Raw genomic sequence first — 20681 nt, 5'->3', positions numbered from 1 at the left:
CAAAGTGTGCGGGGCGTGGCCGAGCGGGCAAAGTGCGCGGGAAGCGTGGTCGAGCGGGCAAAGTGTTTGGGGGCGTGGCCGAGCAGGCAAAGTGGGGGGGCGTGGCCGAGCAGGCAAAGAGTGTGCGGGGGTCGTGGCCGAGCCGAGCGGCCAATGCGTGCGGGGGGTGGGGCCGGGCTGAGCAGCCAATGCGACGGTTGTCACTGTAATGACGGCATTTTGGAGCATGACAGACAGACAGACAGACAGAGAGAATAAGGCAATTTTATATATATATATATATATATATATATATATATAGATGTGTTTCCCTTTTGGTATTGAATTACTGAAATAAATTAACTTTTGATGATATTCTAATTTATTGAGGTGCACTTGTAAGAGGCCTTTTCAGTTTGAAATGAAGAGTTTTGTGGGACAAGGGAAGATTGATTGTGAAGAGTTAAAGAAAATGTATCATCAAATATAAAATGACCTATTGTGTAAATCAGGTTTTAAATGTAATTTATTTTTTCAAACACTTTTTATTTATCCATATCACTATATAAAGAAAAATTATTCTGACATCTAGGCCTTAAAGTAGACAGTTCCTATTCTCTGCAGGAGCTTTTTCAGCAGTCTCATGATCATCACAGACAAGATTACAGTAAAATGTAATAACTATATACTGTAAATAACACAGGCTTCTAACATTTGGTACACTACATTGTTTCCATTTTTTTAATTACTTTTTCCAACGTGCCTAAACTCAACCTGAGAAGTTATAGGTGTGGAGTTACTTTGTGTTATTTCTTCAGCTTCTTTCTTACAGCACAGCCGCCTGTACAGGTTGATACAATTTTTTGTTGATGCAAAGTAATATAAAAAAGGATCAAGACAGCAACTGATACTGCACACACAGGTACATAGGATATAGGTAAAATACAGGTGATCGCCAGTATCAGGACTAATAGTGAGATTTTGAATGAAGAAGACAATATTGGTCGGCCCGAAGCACAACATAAATGCAGAAATCACAATGATGACCAAGATCACGACTTGTCTCTTTTTCTCAGAATTACCCATTTTTGAGGATCTCAGCTTTCTTATGGTTACAGTATAGCAGAAGGCAATAACCAGAAAAGGCAAGAAAAAGAAAAGTATACAAAAAGTAGCAAAATAATACCGATAGAAATTATTCACTGCTGCTTCACCCTGAACATCATGACAGGTTGTTTTGTCCTGTGAGGATAAGTACAGAGTTTGACTATATACGAGAAGGGGAATGGTGCTACACAAGGAAATTAACCAAATGACGAAACAGACCAACCAAGACCTGCTCACTCTACGCCAATAGAGGGACTGCAAAGGATAAACCACGGCCAGGTATCTGTCCACGCTCATACCTGTCATGATGAGGATGGAGCAGTACATGTTACAGTAAAATGCCGCAATGGTAAAGCGACACATTCCTTCCCCGATGAGCCAGTTATTCCCAGAAAATCTGTAAATGATGTTAAAAGGCAGCACACAGACAAAGAACACATCAGCCAGCGCAAGGTTCAACATGTACACCACCGCTGGTTTTTGGACTTTTGTCTTTACCAGAAATATGATGATGGCTTTTATATTTAATGGTAAGGCGAAAAGAAACACAAAAATATATATCAGTGGTACAAATAGGGTCAACCAGCGGCTGGAAAGATAATATTTGACTTTAGTTGAGATTTCATTGCCTTTAGACATGAATATATCCAAAGAAAATCCTCCGTATTGTGGGTCTTCCATGCATGAATTTGTCGGTGGATGTTTTGCAAAGTTGTCGTAGGTTTCGTTGCTATTTTCTAATTCAGTTGAGGTTTTTCCATCTAAATAAATTACAACAATCACACTGGTGAAACAACAAAGTATTATTTATACAGCACCATTGATTCCATGGTGCGGTACATGTAAAAATAGGTATATATACAAAGCAGAATGCACAAATTAACATTGACATACTAGAACAGCGGTGAGAGGACCCTGCCCTCACAGACTTAGGCCCCTTTCACACGTCAGTGATTCTGGTAAGTTTGTGCTTTTTTTAAAACGTACCAGAATCACTGACATACGCAGACCCATTATAATCAATGGGTCTGCTCACACATCAGTGATTTTTCACTGACCGTGTCTCCGTGCAACGTGCACCCTTGGCCGTGATTCTGCACGGAGACATGTCAGTTTTTGTCTGGCATCACTGATGACCCACGGACCACACTATGGTGTGATCCGTGTGTGATCAGTGACACACATACAAGAAAATCACGGACATATTAAATATTCAAAATTTTCAACTTACCTTGCCTGCGATTCGCTGTGCAGCCTCTACTCTCGGCAGCTCCTGCCTGGCTCATGAATATTCATGAAAGCAGGAACTGCCGACCAGGAAGTAGGTGCTGAGAGCTGTGGGCGGACGCTGCAGAGCCAGAGACTTCAGCACCATGGAGAGCAGCAGTGAAGGCAGATGAGTAATGTCCATATGCAATCACGGGATCACGGATTGCACATGGACAACCCACGTGTGCCATGAATCACGGAACACGGAGGGACATGTGCGTGTTTTACACGTTAGTGAAGAACGTCAGTGTTTTTCACTGACGTGTGAAACGGGCCTTAAGGGTACTTTACACGCTGCGATATCAGTACCGATATCTCTAGCGAGCGTACCCGCCACCGATGGTTGTGCGTCACGGGCAAATCGCTGCCCGTGGAGCACAACATCGCTTACACCCGTCACACGGACTTACCTTCCCTGTGATGTCGCTCTGGCCGGCGAACCGCCTCCTTTCTAAGGGGGCGGTACGTGCGGCGTCACAGCGACGTCACACGGCAGCCGTCCAATAGAAGCGGAGGGGCGGAGATGAGCGGCCGGAACATGCCGCCCACCTCCTTCCTTCCTCATTGTGGCCAGCCGCAGGTACGACAAACAACCTTGCTACTGAAGAGACAACGATTTTTGCCTCTTTTGCGATCGTTTAAGGTCGCTCACACCTGTTACATGCTGCGACGTCGCTAACGACGCCAGATGTGCAAGAAGTTTTGTATATGAAGACATGTCAGACACAAAACAATCAATACATAGATATACAGTAGATTGTTTCTTACCTATTGTTATTGATATCCCCAGTCTTCTAGCATAACCTGAAAGAAAAGATGATCTATTAAACATTGTTAGATTTCATTCATGTATTAATTTATTAATGGCCATAGCTGAACCCAAAATGTATAAAAAAAATGCTAAATTTGCTTTTCAGTTATTCCCAAGTATTACATTTTACCAATATAACTTGGGTTTATTACAATATCTTGGCAAACTGGAGATTTGTATTATCAGAGAGAGTCCTGTGCAATATATGATCACTTCTGTCAAATTCCCCCACTACATCTCACAGTTTCAGAAATACTGGTTGACATCGGGCATATTCATCAACCTAAATGCACCAATTTCTACCGGAATTTGCAGCAAAAATATGTCTTTTACGATGTCCTCTATTTTTGTAATGTGTTTTAGACACTTTTTTGTCCAAAAGATTGTAGCCTCTCTTAAAGGCAGCATAGTCTATAGTGAACTTTACACGCTACGATATCGTTAATGAATTATCGTCGGTGTCACTGTGTTTGTGACGCACATCCGGCGTCATTAACGATATCGCAGTGTGTGACACTTATGAGCGACCTTAAACGATCGCAAAAGCGGTCAAAATCGTTTGCCGCGGAGAGGTCGTCCTGAAACCAAAAATCATTTGCTGCTCATTACCGATGTTGTTCAGCGTTCCTGCGGCAGCACACATCACTATGTGTGACACGGCAGGAGTGACGAACATCTCCTTACCTACCTCCACCTGCAATGAGGAATGAAGGAGGTGGGCGGGATGTTACGTCCCGCTCATCTCTGCCCCTCCGCTTCTATTGGACGGCTGCTGTCTGACGTCGCTGTGACACCGCGCGTACCGCCCCCTTAGAAAGGAGGCGGATCGCCGGCAAGAGCGTCGTCGCAGGGCAGGTAAGTCAGTGTGACGGGTGTAAGCAAAGTTGTGCGGCACAGGCAGCGATTTGCCCGTGTCGCACAACTGACGGGGGCGGGTATGATAGCTTGCAATCTCGCTAGCGAGATCACAGCATGTAAAGCCCATTTAACGGCTGATGCAGACAATGCACCTTAATTTTGGCACACGTTTCTGGAACAAAGAAAGCCAACAAGTGTGAACAAACCAGGGGAGATGTTACCCACAGGTCCCTATACAGGCTAGGAATACCCTCAACCTGACTCTGTTTGGTCCTTGCCCGATCTCCGAAGTTGCCACCCTAAAGTTACACATTTGCTCCCCCACTCAATGTTGGCTGACCTCGTGTTCTTAACCGCTAAATTATAAACCAGGTGTAATACAAAACACTAATAAACATAAAGAAGTACACACAGGCAGAGCATGAGACACAGGGCTAAAGTCATGTTTACAGAGTTGTATAGGGAAGACGGAGGAAATGGAAAGAAACCCAAAAGACTTATGGGATAAGTGGAAACCCTCCAAATCCTAAATGAAACAGAATGGGAGAAAAATGGAAAATGAAACAGACTGCAAAGAAAAGTAAAAGTGATTACTCAGCAAGATTATCCTGAACTGAAGAGCTGAGACTGCAAACATCCATCAACCTTGGAATATAGTCAGCACTGAAGGCATGAGCATGGCAAGTAAAAATAGCCTCTCCCAAGGTGTGATAAGGCAAACAAAATGAGTAAGTGAACACATCTGGATAGAAATAAAACAGAAAGGCAAAGTAAAGAGAAGAGAACTATTAACATTTGGACCAAACCAAAACAGGCTGTGGTCCAACAGAGAGGGAAACCAACCACACCATCAGAGGTCACCAGATCAAGCACCAGATTTGAGGCATAACAATTAGGTGATGTACATCTAGATTAGAAAGTCTTAAAATTAGGCAGTCATCAAAGAGCATGAGCCACTATGATGAATTTAGTGCATTTTAAGCCTTTTATTCTAAGTTTGCATTGTCTAAGAATCTATAAATTAGATGGTACTGATAAATCTGCCCCATTGATGGAGATGTATTGAACTAAATATGCCAGAATTTGAACCAAAAGACTTTCTGTTATGGCTTGCAGCATATTTATTGTGTTTTCATCACCTTCTGTGCCTTATCTGACAAGGGGGTGTGGCCATGCTAAAAAGAGGACAAGAGCATGGTCTCTCTTGTGATACATTGCACCTAAAAATCTGTCAAAATTGTGGTGCATATTTTTGGTACAAATGAAGCCAACTAATAGGAGGTGTGAACTTAGACCAGACAGTCTAAGCTTGCACTAAGAAATGATAAACGTGCTACTGGAGTGACCCATATTTGTTTCTAGGATGCAAAATACTGCATCAAACAGAAATAGTAGAGTATATGTGTCGCCCTGGGCAAGCCAGGGGACACAGGTCACAACACCACCACACCCCACACTCCAGGTAGGCACATCTGCTAACCAGAAATCCTTGTTGCCTTCCTCCAGGAGTCTGTTGATGCACACCAGGGGGTGGGCCAGGCGGTTGGCTCCGCCCACCAAGGAGCTCACAGCTCTGGAGGCAGGAAGTGTCAGGCAGAAAAGCTCAGGGAGGAGGAAGTGGAAGGAGTGAGGAGTAGCCCAGGCAGGGGCTAGAGTAAACAACCAAGAAGTGAAAGTGGAGGAAAGGAAAGGAGTAAAGGAGGAAAGCAAGAAGTGGTGACAGAGCAGAGAGTGTGCAAAGCCTGAGAGCCCAGCTTTGTGTAGGGCTAGAACAGCAAGGTCAGCGACGGCGGTGACTGTTCGGAGGGGGACCGTTTGGAAGTTCCTGGAAGGACCCCGTTGGCTGTGTGCCCGGTGGTCTGGAGCAGTGTTCCGAAGGACAGTCAGCACCAGGGCAGGGGCCTCTCGGACCCCGGCAAGGCTAGGAGTCGCCAAATTTGCCGAATCCGTCAGTGAAGGGGACGTAGATCCCCCAGCAACCAAGTCCCGATTGACGGCAACAGCCCGACCATTACAGGGGAGACACCACCACCGCCAGGGCACCAGTTTCCCCAGGGCCAGCGCCTGCGGGCAAAGTGTAGAGCTCCTCCGGCCCAGATTGCAGTCGGGGAGCGGGTAACCGGAGGGAATCCACCGCTACCATCAGTCAACACAGGTGCATGGAAGAGAGACATCACCGTCACCTACCGGGAGTGCAGGTGCAGCCGTCTGTGGGACCGTCCTACCAGCCGTTTGGTTTACCGTACAAACTGTGTCCAAGTCTCAGGCTGAGTGAGTACCACAGTGCCGCAAGGCACAGCGCTGCCCCCGCGTCCCTGCGCCCTCCAGGCCCTACACTTTACATCTCTTCACTGGGCCCCGGGATCACCAACCCCTACCCACGGAGGGGCAACACAACACCTGGCTGCTCCGCATCACCATCCCCGGGACCCCCACACTGAGCAGCGGTGGTGCAATCACCACAACCGTGGGTGGCGTCACGAACTATAACAATCCATACACCCAACAAACACCCCCCTTTCACTCACGGGCGAGGAGTGTCGCTCGAGAAACCCCGGGATCCGGCCTACGGCTCGAGCCACCAGGAGCAGCTGCCGGACCCGAGCAGAAGGGGTGAGCGCGGTGTGCTGACACCCTCCTCCCCGCCCGCGACAACTTGGCGTCACGAACAGGATCTTACCGCTCTGCCGTCTGGTAGAGGTGCGCCTTGTTACCGCCGGAGGTATCCGGCAGAAAAATTTCAGAAGCCGCCATCTTTGGCGCGAAAAGTTCCCGCTCGAGCGTCTTCTCGAGCAGTAGAGGCGCGAAGGCCAAAACCCCGCCCCGAGAGAGGAGGGGCCGGAAAGAGCTAAGGGGGACGCGATGGCGGCTGGACGCATGTAAGTGTGGCGTCGCAACAAACACACTGGGACCCCCCCGGTCCATCGACCCTGATGGAAAATGTCCGCTCCACCTAGTCCTGCAGAGACTACCGAGCCGGTGTCCGGAACAGCGGCATGGCTGAGGGCCCGGGCGGCGGGGATCTGCCGTCGCTACCGGAGTCAGATCGGCGGGCTGATGGAGCAGTGGGCCGCGGAGGTGGAGGCCCTGGTTGCTGTGGCGCGAGTGTATGGAGTGGAGGCCGTGATGGAGGAGCTGGAAAATGACCCACGCCCCTGTGTCCCCGAGGGACCGGTCGCTGCGGCTGAGGGACCCGGTCTGCCCCTGGCTCCTGTGTTACCTCCGTCTTGCTCGCTCGCGCGCTGCACCGCACCTGGCCCGTCGGATGTACACCCCTCTGTGGCTGCGGCGGGGGCAGAAGATAGCGACTCCGGGCCTGACACCGAGCCTGTGTCAGAAGAAGAGGAGGGGGTCGTTGCCCTGCCTGGCATGGAGGCCACGTATGTTCCCCGAACCGGAGGCAACGGGTATCGGGCGGCTCTTCCACGCCGTGCTTGCTACGCACTGGAGGGGCTGGTGCCCGTGTCTTTCCACCCCGAACCGGGTGGGGAGGGCGAAGACACCCAGTAGGGCAGCAGATGCCCGCAGCACCGTCCCCGTTGGGACCACCAGAAGTTTGTTGTCAGTTTGAAAAGTGGTTGAAAGTTTTGCCAATAATGAAAATGATCACACCGAAGAAGTAACCTGATTTGTTTGTTGATTTGCAACCGGCTGGAGCCGGCACCGTTGTCCCCGTGGGGACCGTTAAAAGTTAATGCATGGGAACTAGCCATGGACAAGCCCGTGAACTCTGCAGGGCAACCACAAACGTTAGTGGCTTGTAAATATGTTGGGTACCGTTACCGTTTCCGCAATGCCGCCTCCGGAGAGGCAGGTTGGAGGGAGGGCCCTGAGCAGAGCAGGCCAGGGCCCAGCCACCAAAGGAACCGGTGGCTACCCTCTGGAGGGAAGGACAGATCCCGCTCGGGTACCGTGTGCTGGACTGTGGGTTAAGGGGTGCTGCCTGGGTTTTAGGGGCAGCATCAGGGCCAGGTTACTTGGGTGGGAGAGAGCGGAAACCGTGACCGTATACCGTTGCAACGTTAAAAGTAAATGTGCCTCCCGTCTTGGGAAGAAGTTATTAAAAATGTCATTTATTGTTTGTTTAACCCTGTTATCCCCTTTTTACAGAAAAATAAAACCGGTGTAGGACGGCAGCCCGCGGACGGTCTGCATTTTGCTAAGGGGGAATCTGTCGCCCTGGGCAAGCCAGGGGACACAGGTCACAACACCACCACACCCCACACTCCAGGTAGGCACATCTGCTAACCAGAAATCCTTGTTGCCTTCCTCCAGGAGTCTGTTGATGCACACCAGGGGGTGGGCCAGGCGGTTGGCTCCGCCCACCAAGGAGCTCACAGCTCTGGAGGCAGGAAGTGTCAGGCAGAAAAGGTCAGGGAGGAGGAAGTGGAAGGAGTGAGGAGTAGCCCAGGCAGGGGCTAGAGTAAACAACCAAGAAGTGAAAGTGGAGGAAAGGAAAGGAGTAAAGGAGGAAAGCAAGAAGTGGTGACAGAGCAGAGAGTGTGCAAAGCCTGAGAGCCCAGCTTTGTGTAGGGCTAGAACAGCAAGGTCAGCGACGGCGGTGACTGTTCGGAGGGGGACCGTTTGGAAGTTCCTGGAAGGACCCCGTTGGCTGTGTGCCCGGTGGTATGGAGCAGTGTTCCGAAGGACAGTGAGCACCAGGGCAGGGGCCTCTCGGACCCCGGCAAGGCTAGGAGTCGCCAAATTTGCCGAATCCGTCAGTGAAGGGGACGTAGATCCCCCAGCAACCAAGTCCCGATTGACGGCAACAGCCCGACCATTACAGGGGAGACACCGCCACCGCCAGGGCACCAGTTTCCCCAGGGCCAGCGCCTGCGGGCAAAGTGTAGAGCTCCTCCGGCCCAGATTGCAGTCGGGGAGCGGGTAACCGGAGGGAATCCACCGCTACCATCAGTCAACACAGGTGCAAGGAAGAGAGACATCACCGTCACCTACCGGGAGTGCAGGTGCAGCCGTCTGTGGGACCGTCCTACCAGCCGTTTGGTTTACCGTACAAACTGTGTCCAAGTCTCAGGCTGAGTGAGTACCACAGTGCCGCAAGGCACAGCGCTGCCCCCGCGTCCCTGCGCCCTCCAGGCCCTACACTTTACATCTTTTCACTGGGCCCCGGGATCACCAACCCCTACCCACGGAGGGGCAACACAACACCTGGCTGCTCCGCATCACCATCCCCGGGACCCCCACACTGAGCAGCGGTGGTGCAATCACCACAACCGTGGGTGGCGTCACGAACTATAACAATCCCCACACCCAACAAACACCCCCCTTTCACTCACGGGCGAGGAGTGTCGCTCGAGAAACCCCGGGATCCGGCCTATGGCTCGAGCCACCAGGAGCAGCTGCCGGACCCGAGCAGAAGGGGTGAGCGCGGTGTGCTAACACCCTCCTCCCCGCCCGCGACATATAAATCCAGAGATAAATGCAGATAAAGCAGAGTTTAGCTCTATTTCAGTACACAGGTGGTTCATGAAACCTTAGTTTGTTATTCCTTTTGCTGTACTATTGGCTTTTATACTTTGGCTATATGAAGATTGGCTGGCTAGGCTTTACTATCAATTATACATACGGAAATTATGAAAAGTCACAGAGCTCAACTAGGAATACAGATTTTGGAAATAATAAAGAAAATATATAGGGAGATAATTAGCATTAGTACCTGGAGGGTTATGGTTTCCTTAATACTTACCCAACAGCTCATTCACTGAAAAAAAGGGATAAAACAAACAAATAAAAGTGAAATGTAGCACAGGATATTGATCAGTATTCATTTGCTTCATTATTGGCTCCTCTAAAGGGAAATTTATCCTCCTCCCACCAGTGGAAATCAATGGGAAATTATTAGAGTTTGTGCAAATTAATGGTTAGATCCTGGTCCGGCAGCCTGGTCAGTAATTTGTGGCAGCTGGACAGGAACTGAAGAAATTACTTCTGCCTCCCGGCATCCACATTCTTATAATTGGCTGGCCTGGCGTAACATGACATATGCATCAAACCACATTGATGGTATTATACCAGGCCGACTATTTTAAAGAAGAGCCATCAATGTCAGGAAGTAGGAGGCAGTTCTCACAGATCCCGTCCTGTGAATCGATTAGCACCAAGCTTGGATTGGCCCACAGGAGAACTGGAGAATCCTCTGGTGGGTCCCTTTGCAGTAGTATCTCACCCCCCAAACATGATCAGTAGTTGGCACAATACACTTGTTTTACTTGGTACCAACAAAGGAAGCATCTTATCATTCAGTTTATAAACTACCCAGTATATTATTATATAGAAGCACAGGTAAATTTGTGAATGTAATATTGGCATGTAGTTGATCAGTGGGCCCCAGTGTCAAGGACACAGATGGGCCCCTGCCACCCTAGTTTGACACTGATTACCTCCAACTCTTGAAATTACATTTTAAAAACAATATTAAAAGAAATATTTCTTATCCCTATGATACATCTGTCTCCTGTCCATTGAGGGTTTTTAGTAGATGTTACTGTAGTTGGACAATATTTTGTTGTGCAATTTAGGCAAATAGGTAAGAGGACATCTACCTTAACCGCCCCGCGCTCGGCCGCAGCCGAGCCACTCGGATCCGGGCTCGTTGGTGGGTGGCTCGAGCGCCTCCGGACCCGGGGTCACTTGGCTCTGAAAGGATGCTGGCGCTACGTACGTAGTGGGGTGGTAGGTAGGTGTACGGCCGAAGCCGTGTTTGAGTTCGTGACGCCACCCACGGGATGTGGTGAAGGTGTAGACACCATCGCTGCAGTTACGGGGCACCCGGGGGAGATGGTTATGCAGCAAGATGTTAACCCCTCCGTGGGCAGGGATGATGGCCCTGGACCCGTTGGGGGGAGCTGGGCGGTGCAGGGCGGTGCGCGGCTGGATGGCACTGTGGTACTCACTGTGATTGACACACACAAGTCTCTGGTAAACAAAGTTGATGGTGGTCGGTGCCCACAGCCGGCTGCGTCTGGTCCCCCACCCGGTTTGGTGGTCTTTGCCTTTCTCCTGCACCGTGTAGTGTGTATGTAGACTGCCTTCGCTTCAGCAACGGGAGTCCGCTCCCCGGCTGTATGTGTGTCGGGAAAGTCCGTTTGCCCGCAGATGCTGGCCCGTGGGATCTCTCTGTCTGTGCGGTGGCTTTCTATCCCCCTCTGTGGGCTGTTGCCTTCAGTCGGGACTTGGGTGGGAAAGGATCTATAGTCCAGACCTCAATCAGTGAATTAACTCGGTCCAGTGGCTTCTGGACCTCGTTTCAGGGTCTGAGTACCCCCCTGTGTGCTCCGGTTTCCAGTCGGTTCCCCGGGTCGGTAACGGCAGGCCACTACCCTGTCCCGGTCCACCACGGTTCCACCTGGCAGTCTTCCCGGCTCCTGCAGGCTAGGCCACCGTGTGCCTCCTAGCCAAGGTACCAGGGCTACGACTCTGGCACCTGTCAGTTTCCGCTGCAGACCTGTCACCACAGGCCTGTTGCACTTCACTCCTGACTCAACTTGACTGACTGAACTCCACTTAGAATTAACTGTGTTTCCTGCCTCAGGCCCTCTGAACTCCTCAGTGGGCATGCCAACTGCCTGGCTCCACCCCCATGGTGTGTCCATAAGCTCTGAGGGAGGTGACTAGGGTGTATGTGTTTGGCTGATGTTACCTAATGTGGGACTGGTGTTGTGTGGGGCGCTATCTGTGACTACCTGGCTAGTCCAGGGCATCACACTCGCCCTTGGTTAACTACAGACCGTCCGTGGGCTGTCCGACCACCACCATTTATTTTGCTGAACTGAAAAAGCATTCACACCTCTTCATTTAAGACTAGTTCAAAGCTTTGTTCCCCGATCCAGAGTCCCATTTTTAGGATTTCTGTGTATCCATGATCTGTAAGATACCGCCAATGTTCTGGAGAGGAGACAACCAAAGCTAGTCTCATATGATGAGATTTTAATGCTGCATATTTTGGCTACGCAGAAGACACAGCATGTGACAATTTCAGCAAAGTGGATGGGATTTATAGAAATCTACCCATTGTGCACTGTGTACAGTGACCTGCAGCAGAAATCTGCAACATATTATTTTCTCTTGTAGGTATACTGAGTTCTGTGTGTGGATTTTCGACATATAATTGCACTAGATGCGGAAAATTCACAAGAAAAAAACAGCATATGCATTTTTAGTGCGTCTCCACTGTGGAAATGCACTAAACACACATGTAATTCGCACATAACAAAATTAAGTTGTGTCAAAAGTGAATCAGGAAATATCAAAACAAAGAAGCTTTATTTATAACATGACATACTAAAAAGATTCAAAAACACAATAAAAATGTAAGAAAATGTACTAGAAAACGCAATAAAAACACACAATGATGTAAACTCAAGTTACCTAATTTACATAATGGGTGCAGAAATGCTGCAGCTAGTGATGAACGAACGCACCGCCACTGCTCCTTACTCCATCGAGCGTCGGAGTGTGAAAATGCTCGAGTTTCCCATTGACTTCCATTATACTCAATACTCAAATTGTGCCTGAGAACACCAATGCTCAATGGAGTAGCGTAAGACTCACCAAAAACTCACCGTGGGCATGTCTTGGATATAACAGCATAACAACATTTACAGAAGGCATAATGTACATGGGAATACATCCAGAATCTAAATCAATGCACTATTTTCACATTACTTACCTCTGCCATTTTTCTTTGCAAACCCTGAAAAAAAAATGTCACATTTTCAAATTTTTGACCCTCTGTGTGGTCATCCATGTGTACGTGTCTCTGCTACATGTGCCGTCCATGTAACATCTGTGTGACACGTGACGGAAAAAAAACATGTTACACTGAAATGAGTAGATTTTTATGTGTTAAAGATGTGCAAAGATGGGTAGAAAACCAAATTCAAACAGTATGGAGATTAAAAACAATTTTACTAGCAATAACTAAAATACATTATAGTTAGAAAAGGTGTGGATTTAACAGTAAAATGCAGTAAAGGTGGGGCAGGACAAAATATGCTAATGGACAAATACTGTATATATAATCAGGTTTTCTTGTATATGTGTGTACACACAGCTGCTAATAATAATAAATAACAAGTACCGGGTATTTATTCTGAAAAGTGCTAGTACTAGCAGCAAAAAATGGCAAAGCAGTGTGTTATAACAAGGACAAATATTGGGTGCAATACCGCAAAAAAGTGCAAGTGCAAAAAAGCTCAAATTGTTTAATTCAAAAAAATTTATACAAATAAATATTAAATATGTAACACCTGCAGCAAATATATTTTAAAGAAGGGAGCAGACAAAAAATGACTGGTAGCTAGAGATGGGCGAACCCGCAAATATTCAAGATCAGCAAGTCCAACAAGATTTTTAAAAAAAAACCTGATTTGGGACCAGAATTAATCCAGAATATCGGCCCAAATGCTGATCCCCCTATAAGTCTCTGGGAACAGAAATATTGCACTTTAAGATGGTGGTAGAAAGGGCTAAGGGAATTAGAGCTGGAGCATTATACATACTGAATCTCCCACGCGGTTGTAACACTACTTCTGGGGCCGATGACTAACCTTCATACATATTGACTGCTTCACCTGCTCACTGGCAGTCTCAGCGTCTCTGATTGGTTGCAGTCAGACTGCGCCTCAACCCTGTGTGACAGTGTGTGTGACTACTTGCACACACACACACTGTCTGTGTCTCTATACTGGTGTAAAAATAAATAAATTAAAAAATTGGCATAGAGTCCCCCCATATTGTGATACCCAGCACAGATAAAGCACAGGCTGCAGCCCCCAGCCGTGTGCTTATCTTGGCTGTGTATCAAAATAAGAGGGACTCAATGCGGCTTTTTCATTTCAAATAATTTTAAAAAGCTGCATGCGGTAACACCCAATTTTGACACCAAGCCATGATAAAGCCAACCATTTGGGGCTGGTATTCTCAGGCTGTGGAGACCCATGGTCATTGGGCCACTTCTTTCCTAAAAATAGCAGCCTGAAGGCACCAAGAATTGTTGCATACATTAGATGCAACAATCCCAGCATTTTACCCGACTCATCCCGATTGTCATGGTATGGTGGCAATCGGGGTAATATAAGGGGTTAATGACAGCTCACAGCTGCCACTGAGCCCTAGATTAGTAATGTGAGGCATCTATGAGATCCCCCCATTACTAATTTGTAAGTTAAAAGAAATATACACAAACACCGAAAAATTCCTTTATTTGAAATAAAATACAGAAAAACCCTTTCACCAATTTATTAACCCCAAAAGCATCCAGGTCCAACATAATCCACACAAGGTCCCATGACGATTCAAGTTCTGCTACATCTGAAGGCACAGCGCGTGACAATAGAACAATGACCGCCCTTTGTGAGCTTCAGGCAGAGACTGAGCCACGCAATGAGTGGTGATGTCACTCAGGTTATATGCAGTCACAGCTGGAGGTTCCCATGGTCTTCCACCTGTGATCGCAGGTAATGTCATCTGGGATGACCTCATTAAACTGAGTGACCTCAGATGAGGTTACCTGCGATCACAGATGGAAAATTGTGGGAACCTCCAGCTGGACCGCAAATAGCCTGCATGACATCACTGAGAGTCAGACATTCTCTGCATGTCACTTCAGATGTAGCAGAGCTGGAATTATCGTGGGATCTCATGTGAATTACATTGGACCTAAGTGTTTTTAGGGTTAATAAATTGGTGAACAAGCGTCTTTTGTATTTTATTTAACATAAAGGATTTTTTTAATGTTTGTGTTTATTTATTTTTACTTACAGTATTAGTAATGGGGGGCTGTGAGCTGTTATTAACCCCTTATTACCCCCATTGACACCCCACCAGGGCAATCGAGAAAAGCTGGGTAAAGTTCCGGGATTGTCACATCTAATGGATGCGACAATCCTGGGCAGCTGTAAGCTACTATTTTTAGGCTGGGGGGCCCAATGAGCATGAGTCTCACTAGCCTGAGAATAGCAGCTCCCAGCTGTTGGTTTTATCATGGCTGTATATCAAAATTGGGTGAACCGCACAACATTTTTTAAAATTATTTATTTAAATAATAATAAAAAGCAGTCACGATAAGCGCATGGCTGGGGGCTGCAGCCTGTAGCCATTTGCTTTATCTGTGCAGGGTATCATAATATGAGGGGATCGTAATGCAATTTCTGTATTTATTTATTTTTATACCTAGATAGTGACCCACAGACATGGTCTGTGATTGCAAGCAGTCAGATGCTGTCACACATTCTGGGGGCACGTCTGACTGCAATCAATCACAGACGCCAGGACTGTTGGTGGGTGTGGAAAGTATTGAATATGCATGAAGGTAAATGAGAGTCCTAGAAGAAGAGTTTGCAGCCAAAATCAGTTACAGCCGCTGCTGAGACTCGGTAATTATAGCGCAGTTGCTATAATCCTCTATTCTCTTTCATCCCCATATTTAAGCGCCAGACTTATATCAAGACCGGCATCCGGCCAAATATCTGGGATCAATTCTAGGCCGGAACCGATTAGCCCGGTTACTCCCATCGATCCCGGATATATGCGAGTTCTCTCATCACTACTCAGCAGTTACATTCCCGCAGAGATGGTAACTTCTAACATCTCAGCCACCTCTCCTAAACACATTGATTTCAATACAGCAGTTAGCTGCTTATCTCACTTACACTCCCTCTCAGCCCCTGACAACCTGCTGTTATAAATCTTGGAGAATCAGCCCTTACTATGGCGGCTTTTTGAGCAGTTTTCTAAGGCATGTTTTTCACTGAGCTGCATACCTTCTGTGTAGCTCTGCTAGTCAAAAGAACTGTTGCTCAAGAAGGAGAGCCCACTCTGCTAGACACCAGGAAGTAAAGAGACTGCATAGCTCTGAGCTGCTTATGAGACTACTTGAAAATACCCAATTAATGGATTTATAGAATGCAAGTATTCACTAAAATGTACTTGTAAAGAGTGATGACGTGTCCTTTTTAAGGGTGTTCATGTTACAGAGTATTTTTGCAGCCTTATGAAGAATTCCGACATGGGAGTAGGTTTCCAATATGTAGATGTGCAATAGCACGACATATCACTGTTAATTACATGTCCACATAAGAAACTGTGCTGGTGGAGCAGCTGTATAGATATTTAGGTAGAATTTATTTCATTTTCACTTACCTATAATGTAGTTTCCTGAAAAGATAAAGGAAGTGATTAACAAATGATATGTATAACAACTTACTCTACATTGTAAATATCTATACAAAAGAAACAAACTATTGGATACCTTTACATTACACCTACAGGAGCTTTTATAACATCCTTTCTACACCTATAGACAGTAATCCTGAGTTGGTCTACCAATTGCAGCTATAACAACATCCACTATTCTGGGAAGACTTTCTACAAGATGTGGGAGTTGAATGTGAGACTTTTTGCTCATTCTTTCAAAAAGAGCATTTTAGGAGGTCATTCACACGGAAGAGGACTTGTCTAAGTCTATGTGCACACATTGCAATAGTGTCCATGCGGAAAAATCTGCAGCGATTTAGCAGTGCATGTGCACTTCAAATTGCTGCAGAAACACTGCATAATGGATGCAGTGTATCAGCAGAATAGATGCGCGATTTCATGCGCTTGGGATGCTGCCTCTCCCATAGACAGAGTGGGAGCAGCATCCAAAGTGCACAAAATAAGTGACATGTTGCTTTTTTTGAGGGCAGCGATTTGGATCAAAATTTCAGCATGCAAATCGCTGCACTCTCAACTGCAATGTGCGGATGGATTATGCACAATCTTCATAGATTGTGCGGGGATGCAAAATGCATGCGTTTACGTTGCAGTGCAATATGCAGTGTAAACGCATGAAATTACGCAACGTGCACACATAACCTTACAGTCTCTGTTCTAGTTCATTCCAAAGGTGTTCAATGAGGTTGATGTCAGGGCTGTGCGTAACTGGTTAAGTTCTTTTACCCCAAACTCACCCAGCCATGACTTTATGGACTTTGGTTTGTGAACTGGGGCATATTGAATTGATGATGAAATAGAAAAGGGCTTTCCCCAAACTGTTCCCACAAAGTTGGAAGCTACAACTGTCCACAATGTCTTGGTAGCTGAAACATTAAAGGGAACCTGTCAGGTGCAATATGCACCCAGGACCACGGACAGTTCTGGGTGCATATTTCTATGTGCGCACTAAGCGTTTTTTTCATGCTGCGTTTTTATGTGCGTTTTTGTCTCAAAAAACGCACCAGCGGCTAAAAAACACGACAAAAACGCATGCGTTTTTACCGTGATTTGGTGCGTTTTTTGCTGCGTTTTTGCTCACTGCGTTTTTAATCAGTGCACAATGCCATTACAGATTGTTGATGAAAAAAAAAAAAAAAAGGTCTGATGTCATTTCCTTCTTCAAAATGTTCATTGTATGCAGGAGAGCAGACAGCTGCAGAACTAGTGTATGCAGGAGAGCAGACAGCAGCTGCAGAACTACAAGGCTCAGCATCCTCCATCCAGGACTGTATGCAGGAGATTTTTGCCCAAAAAGAAAAAAAAAATTACATGGGCTTCGCTATAGAAAGCCTTAAAAGAATTAAAGAGGGTAGGTAGTGATGAGGCATTATATAATTATAGAAAATTAAATAAAATATGTAAAAAGCAAATTAAGTTAGCTAAGTTTGAGACAGAGAAACTCATTGCGAGAGAAAGTAAAAATAATCCTAAAATATTCTTTAACTACATAAACAGTAAAAAACTGAAAAGCGATAGTGTTGGCCCCCTTAAAAATAGTCTTGGTGAAATGGTGGAAGGGGATGAGGGTAAAGCCAACCTGCTGAATGACTTTTTTTCTACGGTTTTTATACAAGAAAATGCCATGGCAGATGACATGACCAGTGATACCATAAATTCACCCTTGAATATTACCTGCTTAACCCAGCAGGAAGTACGCCGCCGCCTCGAAATCACTAAGGTTGACAAATCTCCGGGCCCGGATGGCATACACCCCAGAGTACTACAGGAATTGAGTTCTGTGATAGATAGACCATTATTTTTAATCTTCTCAGATTCCTTAATAACAGGGTCGGTACCGCAGGACTGGCGCATAGCAAATGTGGTGCCAATATTCAAAAAGGGGACAAAAACTGAGCCGGGAAATTATAGGCCGGTAAGTTTAACCTCTACGGTTGGTAAAATCCTTGAGGGTTTCTTGAGAGATGCTATACTGGAGTATCTCAAGAAAAATAACCTTATGACAGAGTATCAACATGGGTTTATGAGGGATCGATCCTGTCAAGCTAATTTGGTCATCTTCTATGAAGAGGTAAGTTCAAGTTTGGACCAGGGAAATGCAGTGGATGTTGTGTATATGGACTTTTCAAAAGCTTTTGATACGGTGCCACACAAAAGGTTGGTACATAAAATGAGAATAATGGGAATAGGGGAAGATATGTGTAACTGGGTTAAAAACTGGCTCAGTGATAGGAAACAAAGGGTGGTTATTAATGGTACGTACTCGGACTGGGTCTCAGTTCATAGTGGGGTACCACAGGGGTCAGTATTGGGCCCGCTTATTTTCAACATATTTATAAATGACCTTGTTGGGGGCATGCGGAGTAGAATTTCAATATTTGTAGATGATACTAAACTCTGCAGGGTAATCAATACAGAGGAGGATAATTTTATATTACAGGGAGATTTATGTAAATTGGAGGATTGGGCTGAGAAGTGGCAATTGAAGTTTAATGTAGATAAATGTAAGGTCATGCACTTGGGTAGAGGAAATAACATTTATGATTATGTACTTAATTGTAGAACACTGGGTAAAACAGACACAGAAAAAGACTTGGGTGTATGGGTGGATGGTAAACTTCACTTTAGTGGACAGTGTCAGGCAACTGCTGCCAGGGCTAATAAAATAATGGGATGTATTAAAAGAGGTATAAGTGTTCATGAAAAAAATATAGTTCTACCTCTGTACAAGTCACTAGTGCGACCGCACTTAGAATACTGTGTACAATTCTGGTCACCGATATATAAGAAGGACATAGCTGAACTGGAGCGGGTGCAGAGAAGAGCGACCAAGATTATTAGAGGAATGGGTGGGCTGCAATACCAAGACATGTTATTAAACTTGGGGTTATTTAGTTTGGAAAAACGAAGGCTTAGGGGGGATCTAATCACAATGTATAAATATATGAGGGGACAGTACAGAGACCTTTCCAAAGATCTTTTTACACCTAGGCCTGCGACTGGAACACGGGGGCATCCACTACGTCTTGAGGAAAGAAGGTTTAATCATAAACACAGACGAGGATTCTTTACTGTACGAGCAGTGAGACTATGGAACTCTCTGCCGCATGATGTTGTAATGAGTGATTCACTACTAACATTTAAGCAGAGCCTGGATGCCTTTCTTGAAAAATTTGATATTACCAGTTATGTATATTAGATTTTATGACAGGGTATTGATCCAGAGAACTAGTCTGATTGCCGGATGTGGAGTCAGGAAGGAAATTTTTTCCCCATTGGAACTTGTTTGCCACATTGGTTTTTTTTTGCCTTCCTCTGGATCAACATGTTAGGCTATGGGTTGAACTAGATGGACTTAGAGTCTCCCTTCAACCTTAAAAACTATGATACTATGATACTATGATATTTTTGTATGCTAGCCAGGTACAGCAGGCAGGTACAGGCTGCCCCCAATCCCCACCTGCCTATTTGTACCCGGCTGGGAATCAAAAATATAGGGAAGCCCTTTTTTTTTTTTATTTCATGAATTTCAAGAAATAATTAAAAAAAAAAATGACATAGGCTTCGCCCAATTTTTGAGTCCAGCCGGGTACAACTAGGCAGCTGGGGATTGGAATCCGCAGTGCAGAGTGCCCATGCTTTCTGGGCACCCCCACTGCGAATTGCAGTCCGCAGCCACCCCAGAAAATGGCGCTTTCATAGAAGCGCCATCTTCTGGCCCTGTATCCAACTTCTCCAGCTGCCCTGATGCCGGGTGGCTCACTGGGTAATAATGGAGTTAGGGCTAGCTGTATATTATCAGCTGGCCCTAAGCCCGAAATTCATGGTGTCACGCCAATATTAGACATGGCCACCATGAATTTCCAGTAATGATAAAAAAACACAACACAGAAAAATATTGTTATTAGAAATAAAACACAACACAATTAGTGACTCCATCTTTATTGAAATAAAGAACCCCCCTCCGCGGTAATCCTGGGTCAAGGGTCCCGCGCCGTCCAATCCGGATCCAATATCATCTGATCGGTTTGCTGGAAGGCAAAGCGATCAGATGATGTGTCAGGTTCTAGGGGCTGAATCACATCACACATCAGCTGATTGTATAAAAGCCGATTATACAATCAGCTGATGCATCAGTGCAAAAAAAAATAAATAAATAAATACTCACGTCGGTGCTGATTACCGGCAGCTCCTTCAGCGATCGGATGAGAGTCTGATCCTGTCCCATCGTTGCAGGAGCTGCCGGTAATCAGCCGATAAAGTATCCTGACGGCAGGATCAGCTGATAGCCGGCTGGGCGCGAAAAAGCCGGCGACACCGCGAGAATTACGATCAGCTGATGCGTCAGGTGACTGCATCAGGTGATCCACCGCCAGGTCCTACAAGCTTCGTACGTGCCCCGGGGAGACTGCACACAGCCAGA

The 20681-nt window shown here is 46.3% G+C and overlaps 1 protein-coding gene across 1 annotated transcript; it reads right to left on the bottom strand.

Moving 5' to 3' along the window:
• Positions 1 to 720: 720 nt before the first annotated feature.
• On the bottom strand, positions 721 to 16451 carry LOC142255584 (proteinase-activated receptor 1-like). The gene is made up of 5 exons (XM_075327075.1): positions 16370 to 16451; positions 16187 to 16201; positions 9732 to 9746; positions 3124 to 3159; positions 721 to 1847 (listed from the first exon to the last, which is right to left on the bottom strand). Exons 1-5 carry the CDS (start codon positions 16449 to 16451, stop codon positions 721 to 723), a joined length of 1275 nt encoding a protein of 424 aa, XP_075183190.1.
• Between the last annotated feature and the right edge of the window lie 4230 nt (positions 16452 to 20681).

This window comes from Anomaloglossus baeobatrachus, chromosome 1, assembly GCF_048569485.1.
Source record: "Anomaloglossus baeobatrachus isolate aAnoBae1 chromosome 1, aAnoBae1.hap1, whole genome shotgun sequence".
In the NCBI taxonomy this organism is placed as follows: Eukaryota; Metazoa; Chordata; class Amphibia; order Anura; family Aromobatidae; genus Anomaloglossus; species Anomaloglossus baeobatrachus.
This window is presented reverse-complemented; position numbering and strand designations above follow the sequence as displayed.